The 17,909-nt window shown below is 35.8% G+C and overlaps 1 protein-coding gene across 1 annotated transcript in view; it reads right to left on the bottom strand.

The window, feature by feature from the left end:
• LOC150099731 (death-associated protein kinase 1-like) overlaps nucleotides 1–17,909 on the bottom strand; it is a 504,639-nt gene that overhangs the window by 381,962 nt on the left and 104,768 nt on the right. The window contains exon 9 of the mRNA XM_090403485.1: nucleotides 3,114–3,230. Coding sequence (XP_090259611.1) covers nucleotides 3,114–3,230 — 117 coding nt within the window. The remainder of the gene's footprint in view (nucleotides 1–3,113; nucleotides 3,231–17,909) is intronic.

Here is a 17,909-nt window from a genome sequence, read left to right as displayed (position 1 = left end):
ACTAAAAACAGACATTTGTTGGTAGTTTTTGTCTGATATATACATATATGAGAGGGGGAATGGAAAGTTCTGATAAACACCTAGAACAAAAATTATATTAAAGCAACTGATATAACCACAAGCAAGAACATACTAGTAGCAGAGTTATGAAGGTATGTTCTTATATCCTTGTATGTACTTTCTTGTGGTTATATCAGTTACTTTAATATCATTTTTGTTCTAGGTGTTTATCAGACCTTTCCAGCACCCCCTCTTATATATATATATATATATATAAGATTAAAATTTAACTGACTAGAACCCGAGAAAGTATAATAAAAACCCACATTGTTTTAAAACCGAATAAGAAACTCAAAGATTGGAATCAGAGAGTTTCATGCTGAATATAGTAAACTATAAAGTATTGGCGACCACTAGTGTGAGCTAGTGCAAGTGACCCTAGTATGTAGTACAATACCGGTACCGGAGAACTAGCAGCAAAGTCGGTAAAGTTCTGATCGCTATTCTTAGGTATTTTCCATAATGTAAAAACACATTTCCTAGGAAATGTATGCTGTTATTACATTATGGTGGGGGGTCACTACCCAGACCGGTTTCAGCCTTTTTTGAGGCTTCATCAGTGAGTAGCTAGACCAAATTAATACCAAAGTGTATAAGCGAAAAGAACTTATATACTCTGCTATACGGTTATATACTCTGCTTCGGTTTTAAAACAATATGGGATTTAATATCCCCTTAATTTAAATAATGTTTATATTGCCGCAATGAAGCTTATTAGCTCTTTATATTTAAATAATAAAAACCTTTAATAAACCACGACTAGTTTCATCGGTATTCCGACTTCTTCAGGTGAGTAAGAAATAACATAAGACTTATAAAAATAACAAGGTAAAAAACATGGACTTTCTAGTTTAATAAAAAGAAACAGAATAGTAACAGTAATATTTGAATAGGTGACAGCATGTTACTGTTGGCATGAGTAGAATGTGTGTGACAGCTAATTTTAGAGCACCAGTATTGGATTATTGTGCTATGTGAATCAGGCAAATTGTAGCTTAGATTGTTATTCAAGTGTGAAGGGTCCAGAACTATTTCTTTTGATTCTATAATACGTCTTTCAAATTCATCCTTACATATATATAAATTGGTTGTGGGGTCCCAATCAACTTGATGTTGCCATTCTTCGAGGTTAGAGCTTGCAGAGAAGAGCACATGACTGGAAAGGGTGCTCACTCGTGTTCTACTGTAGGAGATGTCACGTCTATGTTCCTCAAGATGAAGTGAAACAGATTTATCTGTCTGGCCAAAATAAGATTGACCACAGTCGCACATAACTTTATAAACACCAGGATAATGCAGTTGGTTGTGTTTTGGTCAACTCCGAAAAGAAAGAAGTTTTGGCAGAGTAGTACAGTCGGTCTTTATGTTGAATTTCTTCATAATCTTAGATAATTTTGAGGTAAGAGAGCTGATAAATGGTAACTGTATATGAGTGATAGGGTTGGATTCATCTTCTTGTCAAGGTTGTTGGCATGGTCTCAAACATTTAGTGATGCTACGAGATGAATATCCATTATTTAAAAAGGTGTTTTTCAGGAAGTTAAGCTCTGTTTGTAGGTCTTCTTCTGTGAAAGTGAGACATCTTGCTCGATGGACAAGAGATGATGCCCAGTTTCTGAGGAGGGAAATGATGAGAAGAGCCATGCAAATATCTATCAGTGTGGGTGGTTTTCCGAAAAATTGAAAATTTAAGACAGTCAGGTGATCTACTGATCTTTAGATCTAAGAAGGGGAGAATGCCGTTAATCTCTAGTTCTGAAGTGAATTTAATGTTCTGATGTTGATTATTTAAATGGTTTAGGGAGTTTTGAAGTTCCTCCAAACCATGCTCCCAGATAAGGAAGACATCATCAATGTAGTGTAACCACAGTTTAGGTTTTAAAGTAGCTATAAAAATAGTTCTCTTCAAAATCTTCTAAAAAAATGTTAGCTAAAACTGGGGATAGAGGGCTGCCCATAGCTAACCCGCTAGTTTGTTTATATATTTTATTCTCATAGCAGAAATAGCCGGAATTGATGCAGTGAGTTAGAAGAGCAAATCTTTTATTTTTAGAAACCTGGTCCTTAAGAAGAGTCAGAACTAAGATCCACAAGGCTGACACTCCTCTAAGACCTATTGTTGAAGGTGTTGACTCACCCACGTAGAATCTGTCTAAATATCTTGCAGCTTCTTTAAAACATTTAGTTGGCAATTCCTCCTCCTTCATCAAAAACTCTGAAGATTTTATCTCAAAAATTAAAAATTTAAATCTCATAGACTCTGACAGAATGGTGAGTTTTGACATCATGTCTCTTTTTACGAATGTACCTACAGATGAAGTTCTGACTCTTGTTAAGGACAAGGTTTCCACATAAGCAAACAGACAGGTAAGTCAAGTTTGCACCTGAAATATTTTCAGGTCTGAGGCAACTCGTTGTAAAGGTGGAGTAAGCTCTGATCACTATCTTTATATGTTTGCTTGCTTACTCGGGAAAAAGGATTAAAACCAAGTTTATAAAATTGCTTGGTATTTTTAACGTATAGTATACCCAAGATAAAAAACTTTCTATGTCTTTAACTCATCCTGAGATTTTTATTTAATAAGGTCAAAGCATCTTGTGGCAACTTGTATAGGTAAAATTTATAAGTTCTGCATTACTTCAACCTTGGCATCTCAGGGTCTGGCTCCCACTGACAAGACCTCAATAAAGGTTGGAACCGGTCTGGGTAGTGGCCCTTCCCTTAATGCATAGCATCATACATGTCCGCAAGGAGATGTGCTTTGCATTAGGGGGGACACTAAGAATAGTGATCAGAGCTTACTCTACCTTTACCATGAGTTGCCTCAGACCTGAAAATATTTCAGGTGCAAACTTGACTTAACTGTATGTTTGTTTACTTGGGAAAAAGGATAAAAACCAAGTTTATAAAATTGCTTGGTATCTTTAACGTATAGTATACCCAAGCTAAAAAACTTTCTACATATGTATATGTATTAGCAATCTGATAATGATGATCTTAATCTTTAATAACTCTTTACAGAAAGATTAAAGGAAGGAAGGATAATGCTTACCTCTCTGTATCCCCAAACATCTGAGGTATCTCTGGAATGTACATCAATACTGCTTTTACTCTGAAGTTTTCCACTTCTTGAAAGCTTATTGCACAATGTCACAATTTTAAGGGAGTGCTGAAAAATCAGGATGATTAAAACCAACTATAGATAACTATTTAGAAGCTATTTAGAAACTGTTGCAGTTATCATTATGTGTCAATATTCTTTTGAGAATGTGGTGAGTTTATACAGTCCACTCTCATTGTAGACAATGAAGCCAGAGAAAGTATGTTATAGTGAATAAAAGTTTCAATCTAGTCAATTTCCATGTTGAGAATACTTTGCAATATATAATAGCTGGGTTTATTATTATAATAAATACAAAAATTAAAAAAATAACCAACAAGTTTTGCTAACTCAGTATCTGATAGCTTTGTCATGATTAATTAACATAAACTGCAAAGAAGATAGCTTATCAATGATACAATAAAAATTATTAATAGTATATATTTTACAAAATTTAAATTTCTCATATTTTGCAAGCATTGTGTTTACTACCATATTTCTTTATTTCTTTAAATAATTTTTCTGGTTTGTTAGAATAACTGAGGTCTTATGTATATTACAATATCTCTTAAGTGACTTCATTGCTATGCATAATGAGATTCTTTAAAATGGTGTCATAAGAAATTATCTTCCATGTATGGGAATATAACTGTACTTTACTCCTAAGCACGGTTCATAGATGAGAATGTGCATATCTCAATCTACCTTTTTAAGCCTACCATTTTATTTCTGTCACAATGTTGTTGCAATGTTCACCTTCTCTAACCTCATGTTTCTTTCTCTCTAACCATTAGAGACCCCTGGGTTTATTGAAAATATTGCTATTTTTTGCAGCCCTCAAGAGACTGTATATATTTTTTTGACAGGCTTATAAAATCACCCTTTTTAGAAATATCCACAAAATTACAAAATTCACTGTTTCAGTGGAAAGTCATTTCCATCAGACAAGGGGAAAATTATGTGATTAGGGAAGGTGAACATCAAACTGATGTTCATAACAGAAACAAATAACTAGGATGAAGTGCATACATATATCAAATCAAATTACAGAAAGTAGCAATTCCACTGTTATACACAAAGAAAAAAATGTCTTATGCTATTTTAAAGAATATGATGAAATTATTCACTCAAAAGGAACCCTTATCAGGAATATGTGTTGTGAGATGTATGTAAACCATATATGAACATCAAATATTCTAACAATCCACAGAAAGGGATACAAAAATAAGTTGATGGCAAGGAAGGTCAGCTCTTACAAATGCATATTTACCACCTTCTTACAGAAGGTGGTAAATATGCATTTGTAATATGCAATACACAGAATGTAGTTTGGATAGTTGGGACAGACAGTAGTTGCCAAGGCTGTTCATTAATTGGTGGACCTCCACATAGTGACAAAGTTGGCCATTAATGACCATTATTTTCAAGAGTAATGAGGTGGGCACAATAAACCTAGAGTTTAATAGCTGACTTTTATCTCTCTTTTTAAAGACAAGCTAGATATAGCTTCTTTTCCATGCTGTGGATAGATGAGTATGACAAATAAATATACAAAATAGGTGCTAATCCTGGAGTACATGTTTTTAGCACATATGGAGAGAGAGATACATTCCAGATCATGAAACTCAGTATCTAGACCAGGGTTTCTCAAACTTTTTCTACAACGGAACATTTCATAAATCCTTAAATTTTTACGGAACACCTTGGTTATTTTGCAAATGTAATAATTAATGGGTAATTTAGGTGATTTTATTATTAATTAATAATTGATAATTAATTAAACATCAATTAAACCATCATTAAATTAATTTGTGCTGATTTTCATTGACATATCCTATTCTGATCACTAAAAATTTATAATATTATTATAAGTACTTGTGAGTGAATGCAGACTTTTTCTCTTGTGTGCTGGTAGTTTTCAACTCCTTTTGTACATCCTGGAGATCTTTGTAGGCTTGAGGTGGATGACTCACTATCTGTTCCGTCACAAACACCTTCAATAAGAGATTTCTTAATGCCAAAATTAAAAAAGTGCCTAGTCTCTTATTCATATTAAAATTTAAATCTGTGTTCCTATTACTTTTAAAAAACCATGGCATTCTGGTTTCAGAACAAGCACTTATGCAATAAGAACTTGCGAAGAAAGTATTCACTATTAATAGATTTGAGAACCAGATACAGACTACCTTGATCTTCAATTTCAGTGGAAACTTTCCTTTATACTTCCTTGCTGATTGGTCACTGACTTTTGCAACACACATATTATTTCGTTCAGTTTTGAGAACACGCCACCCATTATAATCGGCTTGCAGGCAATTTTTATTATCGGCCATAAACGGCAGTATTCTCTTTCCCGATTGTTGAAAGATTTCGATATGTGAAAATTAACGATAATTCATGAATATTTCCATGTTTAAAAATATGACTCTTGGTCACTGACATTTGCTACACAGATGTCATTTCCTTCAGTTTTGAGAACAGAGGATATGGCACACATTGTTATAATCCGCTTGCAGGCAATTTTTATGACCCATCATAAACAGCGGTATTCCCTTTCCCAAATGTTGAAAGGTTTCGATGTGTAAAATTTAACGATACACAGATGTTATTTAGGCGTTCTGGGTCTGAGCTTTTCGACATATTCATGAATATTATTCTCCTCAGAATATTTCTACTATAAAATATTTATTCATGAAAAATGCTTAGAAAAATAAAATGACAAACTATAGAACTTCTTGCGGAACACCTATTCAGCTTCCAGAGAAACCCTGATCTAGACTATTGAGGATTTTTGACTAGTGAGCTGTTTTTGGTACAATAAGATGTGATTTTTGTTGGTTGTCTATACAAGAGTTGGAAGAGAAGATTTATGGCATAGGGTTAGCCTTATCATTAGGTGTTATTACCATACTACTACCACCCAGATGTCAAAGGTCAAATCATGGAACGACAAAGTTATGCCCAATGCCTAGAGTAAATGTTCTGCATCTGGTCTTATAAAGTGCTTCCAAGTGTGTCGGCAACTGTAAGTGTTACCTGCAGTGGCCGACACACCACATCACTGAACATGACCGTAGGGTGCTACGAAGAATAATACGTATAACAAAAACTGCCATTCCTTGGCCTGACACACTGAATATGGAGTTCCGAGCATTGACTGGAACACGAATCTGCACAAAAACATTCAGAACAGAGGCTGACAACATGGGTTTCCATGGTAGGACTGCAATATGCAGGCCCACATTACCCAAGCCAACATGCAGTATCATCTTCAGTGATGCGAAGAATTTGTACAGCAGGACGTGGAATTTTGGAAAGCTGCGTTATGAAATGATGAATCATGCTACACCCTTCACTGAGCAGATGCCCAGTAAACATCTCTTACCAGTGTGTAACTATGAAATTCAGAGGTGGAAGTGTGATGGCATGGTCCCGTTTCTCCTGTCTTGGATCTCTGTTTGTGGTGCCACAAACATATTGTATTGTATCCAGAATGTTCAGAGGTATCTGAACATTCTGGACAGTACAATGCTTCCTACTTTGTGGCATTTCTATCAAACTGACCACGTACAGTTCGATAGAAAAGACAACATACAGAGTCATAAAGCTGCTCCGTGGTTTGTGAACATAAACATCACCAAATGTGACTAGCCTCCATACAGCCCTGATCTCAACCCTAATGAACTTCTGCGGGATGAACTGGAGCACTGCGTGAAGTCAAAGGACATCTATCCCCATAATTCCAGGACCTCGTTATATGCCAGCAAGAAGAATGGTCCAAAATTCCCATTAATTGCTATTGTATATGCTTGTGAAAAGTATGCCCTGCAAGATTGTTGCAGTCATTGCAGCAAAAGGTGGTCCTCCTACATCTTATTAACTGTTAATTTTAAGGAAAGAACAAAGTACATTATTATATTAACTAAATAACTTTAATTAATACTTCCAATATTTTGGTAATGTTACGTTACCATCTTCAGGGAACATAAAAATTAATGAAATGTGCATGGCGGCACTAACACTGAGCAAAAAATGGCTGAAGAAAACAACTGAAGGCTGTCCTAGAGTCCTAAAGGGTGCCACCTAGTGGGCCAAACTGGGTATTAATCTTGGCTGTTTGGGCTGATGTTCTAAGAATGCAAACCTCCTATATTTGGGGTAGTCTCATGCATCCAAATTTATTGAGGTTTGGGGAGCTTTTTTAAGGCTGAGACTGATTCTAAGAATAATCTCTCATATTTAAACTTGCTGCGGTGTAATAAGGAAGCTTTCTTCCAAAGTATTTTATGGAAGGTGTCCAAGGCATGGTCAGCAAGTCCTGAGTGGCTATAACGGTGGAAATGGTTATAATTCTTATGTTCAGATATCCTGATATTAGCAGTCCTGCCTGTTTGGCCATAGTAACACAGTTTACAACTACAAGGGACTTGGTAAACTCCAGGTAGGTCTACAGGAAGTGGCTGGTCCTTGGGTGAGGATAAGAGATGCCAATTTTTGATATGGTTTGTAACAAGTTGTCAAGTCATTTTTTTTAAAAAGATTTTTGTTAATTTTTCAGAAGTACACCAAATATAAGGAATAGTGACAGATTTAGAGTAGTCCTTGTTGTGGAGAGGGATTGGGGTTAACTGGTTTTAATATTTTTTGGATTTTATTGGGGTTGTATCCATTGGCTACAAAGGTGTTAAGAATATGAATAAGTTCAGTAGTTAAGGGCATTGTTATCTGAACTGATTAATTTTGCCCTGTTATATAAGGTTTTTATAATCCCATGTTGTTGGGAGGGATGGTGTGAACGCTGGTGAATGTATCTACCTGTATGTGTAGGTTTTCTGTAAACTGAGAAAGCCAGGGATCCATTAGGCTGGCGTGTAATCAGAGTATCTAGGAAAGCAAGATTGTTATTGTTTTCTTTTTCTAAGGTAAACTGGATCCTGGGGTGTTGATTGTTTAAGTGTGAAAGGAAGTTTGAGTGTGTCTAGGCCATGCGGCCAAATAGCGAACACGTGATCTACATAACCTAGCCAAACAATAGGTTTAAGTGGGGCCGAGTTTAAGGCTTTTTCTTCGAGGGTCTCCATAAAGAAGTTGGCCAGAGTGGAGAACCCATGGCAGTCCCCTCTACTTTGTTTGTAGAATTTTCCTTGCCAAACAAAATAGCCCGAGTTCATGGTGAACTGAAATAGGGCTGAGATATCGGCAGGAAATTTGCCTTGGATGAGGTCCAAAGTAACTTTGAGTGGGACATTGATGAATAAGGAGGAGACATCAAAACTGACCATTATGTCAGTGTGTTGGAGTGAGAGGTTTTCTATACTGGCTTTAAAGTGGGATGAATTTTTAACGCGTGAAGATGTGTGTTGCCAGTATATTGTGTGAGCACTTTGGCTAAATGTTTGGCTAGTTTGTATGTGGGGGAATCGATGCCGTCCACAATGGGACATAATGGCACATTCTGTTTATGGATTTTTGGAAGTCCATATATTCTGGGGGGGGGGTCTAGAGTTAAAAGGTTTTAGTTTATTAGTAATTTCCACAGGCCAAGAAGTAATAGCCTTCTTAAGGAGCCTATGGAGTGTTCTGATTTGGTAGTTGGTAGGATCATATTCTATAGGGAGGTAAGTAGACCTATCTAATAGCAAGGAGGAAAGCTTATCTGTGCAGTCAGTTTTCTTGTTGAGAGGCTTATACGCTGGTTAGACATAATAACTAATATTTAAGGAAATTGACAGCGTATACTGGAAATATAGATTAAATAAACTTTAATATACACTTTCCGATATTTCGGCGAACGTTACGTTGCCATCTTCTTGGGAACTTACTAAAAGGACACGTGCACACAAGTACTAATACAACAAATGAGACTGAGGCTAGGACGCTAGCGTTTTCCTAAAGTCCTGATGGTGCCCCCTGGCGGGCTATATTGGTAGTTCTTGGCCTTTGGGCTGAAGTTCTTTTGATAAAAGTTTCCCAAATTTGGGGCAGTTTCATGCATCCAAATTTGTTGAGGTTTGGCATGTTCCTAAGGGCCGAGGCTGATTCCATGAATAGTCTTTCATACTTGAACTTGCTGCGGTGTATTACTGTGGCTTTCTTCCATCTTATTCTGTGGCGAGTATCCAGAGCGTGGTCTGCAAGCCCAGAGTGGCTGTACTGGTGAAATCGGATGTAATCCTTGTGTTCCGAGATTCTGATATTTGCTGTCCTGCCTGTTTGGCCAAAGTAGGACAGTTTACAGCTGCAAGGGACCTGGTATACACCAGGTAGGTCTAGGGGAAGTGGTTGGTCTTTGGTGGAGCGGATAAGGGATGCCAGTTTTCTATGTGGTCTGTAACAAGTGGTCAAGTCATGTTTTTTTAAGATTTTATTGATTTTTTCTGAGGTGCCTCTGATGTAGGGAATAGTGATGGATTTAGAGTAATCTTTTTTGTGAAGGGGAGGGGGTGGTGGGTTGTGGATAACTGGGTTAAGTATTTTTTGGATTTTTTGGAGGGGGTAGCAGTTGGCTGAGAAAGTGTCACCCGTGACACTTTCTCAGCCAACTAAGGGATGCCAGTTTTTGATAGCTTCAGACTTCAAGGTTAGGAATGACAGGTTTATTACTGTGTTGAGAGGCAGCTGAGGTTTGCTAACTGAGTTCTTTTTCAAACTTTCAAATTTTTCGATGTGCCAATAACGCACTTTTTGGAATTCCTTATTTGCTGAATAATTAGAGACATCGGAGAGGATCGTCCAAAGATCATCATTTAGCATAGCGGTAAGCTCTTCTTCTAGCATACGAATAGCCTCGTTAGTGTTGGCCAAGAGAAAGCAAGTAGCGGTAATTTGCTCACATAATAAAGCGAAGCTAGTAAATCTATATATGTGGAGAGCTTTAGGAGAAGTGAATCGGCGCTTCAATTTTACACAATTAGGGATCACATTATTATCCTGGCAGCGTTTTAGAAAGGCTAATCGATTCAGTTGTCTAGCGATCTTCAGTTTTAACTTGCCGTATTGACGAGCCTTGCATGCGAAGGAATCTCCGTGGATTATACTTATTCTTGTAGATAAGCTGAGCGTTTGCTCAGTGTTAGTGCCTGTGTGCACATTTCATTAATTTTTATGTTCCCTGAAGATGGTAATGTAATATTACTGAAATATTGGAAGTATTAATTAAAGTTATTTAGTTAATATAATAATATACATTGTTCTTTCCTTAAAATTAACAGTTATGTATCACCAACGTATAAGCTTATCTACAAGAATACATCTTATTAAGTTGGGCACTGTCGTTGTTTGTTCCTCATGCTATGGTGTCTGTTGAATTCTTTCCAAGCAGTGTACATTCTAATAGGGCATTGTTCAGCCAGTATAACAGAATCTGGCTATCTATGCTTCTATAATCTAACTTGGAAACTTCAAGCGCATCTCCTTTAGTCTTCTGGTAAGTGATCATTGAAATTAAGTTTATCAAACTATGGCCAATTATCCATGCCTCACAAATGTCAAAATTCCATCCCTAAATGCATTTAGTAAATATTTACTAATGACTTTTAGCATCCGTTAACAATTAGAGACTCCAATGTTAAGAGATGTAATTCAATATTGTTGTTTAATGTATTTTATTTTTTTTACTGTGTTTTTTTTTTTTTTCACAAGATGTCAAAACTAGGAAAAAAACAGACTGATTCAGTAGAATGTATCATCATGTGCTTACCATGTCTTTTATTGAATGATAAGATTACGAACTTGGAAGAAGGGTTGAATATTACTTTTATTTGATTTAAGACATGCATTCTTAAAATCACATCGTGTCCCTTAAACTTCCAAACATACAACTCACCAAATTACAGAAAAGACCGCTGTTTTTAGCAAAGTGGTGATCATTAATGGTGAACCAACATCAATTTAACAATTATCAAGTATGACATTTAAAATTAAGATGTTGAAATTAATTATTCTGGCATTTCTAAAATTATGTAAGGCATGTGATTTAATCCCAAAGTGCATTAATCTTCTTAATAAAAAAGGCCACTTTGAACAAAATTTGCTGTATTTATTTGCAGACAGAAATAGTACTACTTAGATTATAGAGATTAAAAAAATAATAAAAGGGAGGGAGGAAACAGAAGCCATAACACACTGCTAAACTGAGAATTTATCTTTCAGAACCGCTTAATCCTAATATCTGAGATATTTTGGAATAAATCACAAGCAGGGGTGTTGTTAGCTTATGTTTATTGGATCAAGCATCGATAGCTATCCTATGCCATGTCCACATTTAGAAGTATTTTGGTATGTGTATAATAGATTAATACTTAATTGCATAGTAGATTTTTCAAATTAAAATAAGCCATTATGTGTTATGCATAATTATTGGGACAGACTTTACAGGATTATGGACTGAGAGTCACCATGACACCAAAGGTATATGCATTGGCAGCATGAATATGTTCCTTTATTATGCACACCCATGAAAGGTTGTAAAAATCTGTAGTATACATTAATATCATGGTTGGCCTAGAGATTTTTTTCTATTTTTATTAATCTCATTTTTTTAAAATATTTTTATTTATTTCTTGTATGATCTGGAAAGCCTACTCCAGAGACCACACATGGAACTTTTTCAAGCCAGTTCATTCCCCCAATATATATATATATACACATTGATTTATATATAATATAAATAAATTTTTCATATTTTTTTGTTTATGAAGAAACACACACACAAATTTGTCTATAAAGTGGCTGAATGACATTCAATAAAGTTTAGACATTTAATCTTAAAATCAAGCTGTATCTCTTAAACATCCAATGATGAAATTACAGTGAAATGAAGTTATGGTGATTTATTATGGTGAAATTAGCATCCAACATGAGTAACAGCTATGTATGGCTTCCACTGATGAACAGACCTATAATTCCCATAATGCATATAGCAATATACACATCCAAAAGAAAGTGTGCTTTGCATTATGGGAGGCTAAGGTTATTTATATGAAGTCAACAGTCTCTGTACAAAGTATCCTACCTCACATACAGACTTTGTTTACACTTAAATTTCACCATACTGAACTTGAACAATACTAGAATCAAAGTATTCCAGTATTGCACAAGTTCAAAACACACAAAAATAGTTGGTTTCTTTTATGTATTTAAAACAAATTTTTTTTTAAAGTTTTTTTAAAGCAGCTAAAGAGTCTCCCATTTGCAGCAGTTCTCTTCTAGCATAGATGCAATTCCCAAGGGTGTCTAGCATATTTCATGATTCAGCAACAGCCTTTTCTTACTCTCCTCCTTCCTGTTCTTTCTCTTTTGCTACATTTTCTTCATTTTTTCCAAGATCAGCATATAATTCCTTGTCCATGAGTTCCCATCTGTTGGTGCATTGCATTATACTCATATCATTTTATACACATTAATAAATTTAGTTTAATCCTTTATCCAAGTGTAAGCAAACAACGTTTGCACCTGAAAATATCTTTAGGACTGAGGTAATGTGGTGCAATCCTAGGTAACTCATAGCAAAGGTGGACCAAGCTCTCTCATCACTCCTTGTCTCCCATAATGCAAAGCACATCTCCTTGCGGACATGTATACTGCTATGCATTAAGGGAAGGGCCACTACCCAGACCGGTTTCAACCTTTATTGAGGTCTCGTCAGTGGGAGGTAATCCAGAGTGGTGATACTAAGGCAGAAGCAACAGAGGTTATATTTACCTATACGAGTTGCCAACCGGTGTACCACCTTATTATTAAATTACTCTGGATTTAGAGAAAGATGTTGGAAGTTTATTTTGTACTTGGTTAGACTATAATAAGTTTAATAATAATGTGCGACACCCTTTGGCAACTTGTAAAGGTAAATATGACCTCTCTAGTGCTTCTGCCTTAGTATCACCACTCTGGGTCTGCCTCCCACTGACAAGACCTCAATAAAGGTTGAAATTGGTCTGGATAGTGGCCCTTCCCTAAATGCATAGCAGTATACATGTCCACAAGGAGATGTGCTTTGCATTATGAGAGATACTCAGACAAGGAGTGATGAGATCTTGGTCCACCTTTGCTACTGTTGCACCACCTTACCTCAAATCCTGAAGATATTTTCAGGTGCAAACTTTGTTTGCTTACACTTGGATAAAGGATTAAACTAAATTTATTATAGTCTAACCAAGTGCAAAATAAACTTCCAACATCTTACACATATTCATCCATTTTCAAATACATCCTCCTTCAAAAATACACTATCTGATCAAAAATATCCAGATATTCCTTGTATCCCAATCTTCATAGATAAACATTTACAGCAAAATGAGCTGTACTGAAGAACTAAGTGACTTTTGTCGTCACTATCATAGGGTGCCACCTGTGCAACAACTTAATTCAGGAAATTTCTGCCCTGATTTTGTTGTGGTGGACTGTAAAGAGAAAAAGGGAGACAACACAATTGCGACCTGGTAAGCCACACAAAATCACAGAGAAGACTGCCAAGTACTGAAGCCCATGGCATGAAAGAAAAAAAAAAAACAGTCTGTCCTCAGTTGAAGCACACTTGCTACCAAGTTCTCAAATGCCTCTGCAAGCAATGCCGGCATCTACAAACACAACTGTTTGTGGAAAGCTGAAGAACATTGGTTTCCATATGTGTGCACCCACACGCAAGCCTGACATCAGTAAGAAAAACAACAAGCATCAGGTGGAGTGGTGTAAAGCTCACTGCCATGAGACTGTGGAGTAGTGGAAATGCATTCTCTGGAGTGATGAATTATACTTCACCATCTGACAGTCCCACAGATGAGGCTGGGTTTGGTGGATGCCAGAAGAATGCTACATGCTCAAATATGTTGTGTCAACTGTGAAATTTTGGAGAGGAGGCATCATGGTCTGGGGCTGTTTTTCATTTGGGATCGGCACCCTTATTTTTAGAAATGGAGAATCTTAATACTGGAGCGTATAATGACATAGACAATTCTGTGCGTCCCACTTTATTGCAACAGTTTGTTGAAAGCCCGTATGAACAGGACAATGCGTTCATCTTCAAAGCAAAGTCTGTGCAGGAATGGTTTGATGAGAGGAGGGTTGAAGAGCTTGAATGGCTTGGAAAGAGTCCTGATCTCATTCCTATCAAACACCTGTGGGATAAATTGCAGCTCTTATGGAAGAATAGAAAGGAAATACTGCAATAAAATACCAAAACCTAGTGGAAAGCTTTCCCAGAAGACTAAAGGCTGCTATAGCAGAAAAGAGTGGACCAACTCCATATTGATGCATTTCCTATTAGAGTGAGAGTTGGGATGGGCTGGCATCTGGATATTTTTGATCAGACAGCATACCTTAGAAACTACAGACACATCAGTGGTGAGACCAGACAGAAAACAAGCAGCTTTCCTCTTGTCCATTCCTGTCCAGTTGCATACCATGAAGGCTGTTATTCTTTCTTTGCTTGCCTTAGATTTAGATGGTTTTTCATTTGTGGACACAAGACCAGGAAGGGTGCAAAGTAATAGACCCACATTTTGCCACAATTATAAATGTAAACTTTGTATGTAGAACTTATGTATGTTAGGCTACACATGGTACAGCAATGTTCCACTACCTTCTTGTCACGATTTTGCTTTTCACCAGAAAATCATCTCATCACATCTCATCTTCCTTTTACCCTCTTTTACCTTGCGGTGTCGAGGGTTTATTATTAATCATCAACCTCAAACCATTCATAGGATACGGTGGTCAGTCCTACGCCCTAGTGTATCCTATGTCCTGTAGTGTTGAGTTCTCAAGGCTGGTTTGCCTGCTATGTGGGATGAAAAACCCCAGGATAAACTAGGGGAAAAAACCCTACTGTCCACACCCAAGACTGGCTAACTTGGCTATGGTTGAGAAAGATCCTTCAGCTCCTCAAGTCACTGATGGGAATTGAACTTAGGACATTCCTTCCCCAGGCATATGGTTGTGAAGCGCACAACCACTAAGCTCATCGCATGGACACCACAGAATCATTCCATGTGAAATCTTGAAATTAAAAATTACATTGAAGTTGCATGATTTTGTATTTTCATGAAAGGGAGTTATTTGATTACAATCTCCTTTAGGAAGAAATTTTTTTTGACATTGTTCTTGGCATCCTGTTAATTATGGCAGCCATTTTTATTCAGCAGATGCACAGAATTTTTAAAATTTTAGAGGGTTTTAAAATTAATCACAGTTTACTTCCAGTTAGTCCAATTTCTGATTTTTCCTTACTGTCATTTTAATACTCAAGGTGTGTACTTTTTGATTTCTTATTTAGCATTTTCAGACAAATTTTTTTTAAGATGGCACTCACCTGTTTTAGGCATTTCAAGTAGATGTGCTGAATATTTGTTTTTGCCTTGACGTTTGGCTGATTCAGCATGTTTTGCAGATATGCAGTTTCAGCCAAATCAATAGAAACAGTCAGTATTTGGACTGCCAAAACTGAAAATTTCCTGTCACATGCATCATATCAATAACAAATACAAAAGACCGCCTTCCCCTTGCTTTATGCAAAAGCATACCAAAGTTCATTGTGCTTGCTTAATCCTTAAAATACTGAAAAAAGAATACAGTTTTGGCCATGAATATTAAAAAAAAAAAGAAAGCAATGTGTGTATATATATATATATATATATATATATATATATATATATATATATATATTTTTTTTTTTTTTTTTTTTTAAAGCAGGAATGTTATGATTCGTGTGAAAATTCAAAATTTGCAAAATGTAAAATTTGCAAACAAATAACTCGGGATGGGACAGAAAAAAATGCAAGCATAGTAATGAATTTGAAGAACAAAAGAGTGGAACTGAGCTACTATTTTTCTGCATGCTACTATTAAATTTGATATTGATATCTGTGTATTAATATTGTAAAATCTTTCATGATAAGTAACTTATGTTCGTGTTTTTAGGAGAATTACACTTAAAAAAATTTCAATTTTTGTTTGTAATAATTTTGTATTTGTAATGACTTAATCATAGGCCTTTATTAAAATAATGTGGCACATGACATCATTATGTAATGCTGTTAACCCGTGTTCATTTATAGCATTTCAAAAGATGCACAAAGTATGATGTCATATTTGGATTTCAACATATGACCATATATGGAAGTTCTGAGAGATGCGTGCATGCGTACAATGGAAGTCCGGTCCTTTATAAACCGAATCATCGAGAAGGATTTTGTCTTAGGTTTCTCAATCTTCTCTTACCTGGGTCCACTGCCACATGAGGTCCATTTTTGTAGTCGAAAGAGAAGCATCATAGGTCTTAGGGTTCTCAACCCTCTCCTGCCTAGATCCATCACCATGAGAAGTATTGTGTCGATCATTGGGAGGACGTCTTGCTAGGAAAGAGATGCACGTTGCAACCATGTTAAGGATCCTAAAGGGCATAGAATAATCAACGACTCGGACAAATAAGAAATTTGGTGGGAGATCAAGAATGAGCCAGCAGAAAGAAAGAGAAAAAGAGAAAAGAGCATTTTTGTGTGGACAAAAGATTCATGTTAAAGGCAGGGCTGAACGAGATTTTTAAGTACTTATATATGTGATATTTCTGAGCAAGAATGTACATCAAGTGTATCTGAGTATAGATATAACAAGATTGTGTAAGTAAATATCGAAATAAGCTGATTCAAGGTGTGTCTTAATCTCAACTGTGTATAAATAATTATTGTAAGAGTAAGAAAAGTACTGTGCTAGACAATGTAAATTAATACTGAATTAAGCTTACTCAAGGTATGCTTTACTTTCAGTTTGTGTATGTATGAATAGCAGGATATTCTAGATAGTGATTTAACTTCAACGGAAGAAACATAGAACTAAGTCTGAATCAGGAAGAATTGAAATGAACAAACAATTGTAATGCAATTGTATATATATGTTAATGTGGATCAGACTGCATAAATAATCCTTTTGATTTAATTAAATGGTTTGTGAACAACACATTGGACTGATTCTGTCAATGCACTATCCCGAAAATTTTGAACCTGCATTAGAGTAAGTTTAAGAGATCGATAATCTAGCCATGACTAATTAAAGGTAAAGATTAACATAAGTGGGAAATAAAACAATATCTGCTTTGTCTTTAGTTTGAAAAATCTTATAATCTCGCACTCAATACGTGGTCTAACTGGCGTAGATGGGAAACAAATAAATTTGTTAAACTATAGATCATGAGAACATAAGATATAGTAGAAATAAATAAATAAACAGCGGTAGTCGATAGTTATGGCAGTCAACTATTTACGACATCTCACAAGTACAAGTAAAGAGACAAAGCAGGTTTACAAAAAAGGTGAAATACAAACATTAAACAATAGCATCCATTACAAATGCAGATTTTTGTACATTCAAGTAATGGTTCAAGACAGTGGTGTCAATATTGTTAAGGGATGTAATGCTACTGAAGGTGTAAGAATTTCATTTAATTTACAAGTTGCAGTTAATGTATACCTGATGACCAGCTTGTTAAAAACATAACTCACCTTCTATAGCTTATAAATACATGAAAAAGAAATTGGGAAGACAGCTATGAAATTGCAGCACTTCAGCAAACACTCAAAAGCTGGTTAAAATTTATCACTTTACTATAGTTAAAATTTAAATGTATATATATACATTGACTGTTTTGGGATAAAAGCATGGTGACATTATATATATATATATCTTATTCTTTTTCGGCCATTTTCTGTCCACTGCTGGACAAAGGCCTCCTCCATTTCTTTGCACCTTTCTGTTCTT

This window comes from Typopeltis vanoorti, chromosome 14 (genome assembly GCF_054136105.1).
Source record: "Typopeltis vanoorti isolate ZY-2024b chromosome 14, IOZ_Tvanoo_1.0, whole genome shotgun sequence".
Taxonomy (NCBI): Eukaryota; Metazoa; Arthropoda; class Arachnida; order Uropygi; family Thelyphonidae; genus Typopeltis; species Typopeltis vanoorti.
This window is presented reverse-complemented; position numbering and strand designations above follow the sequence as displayed.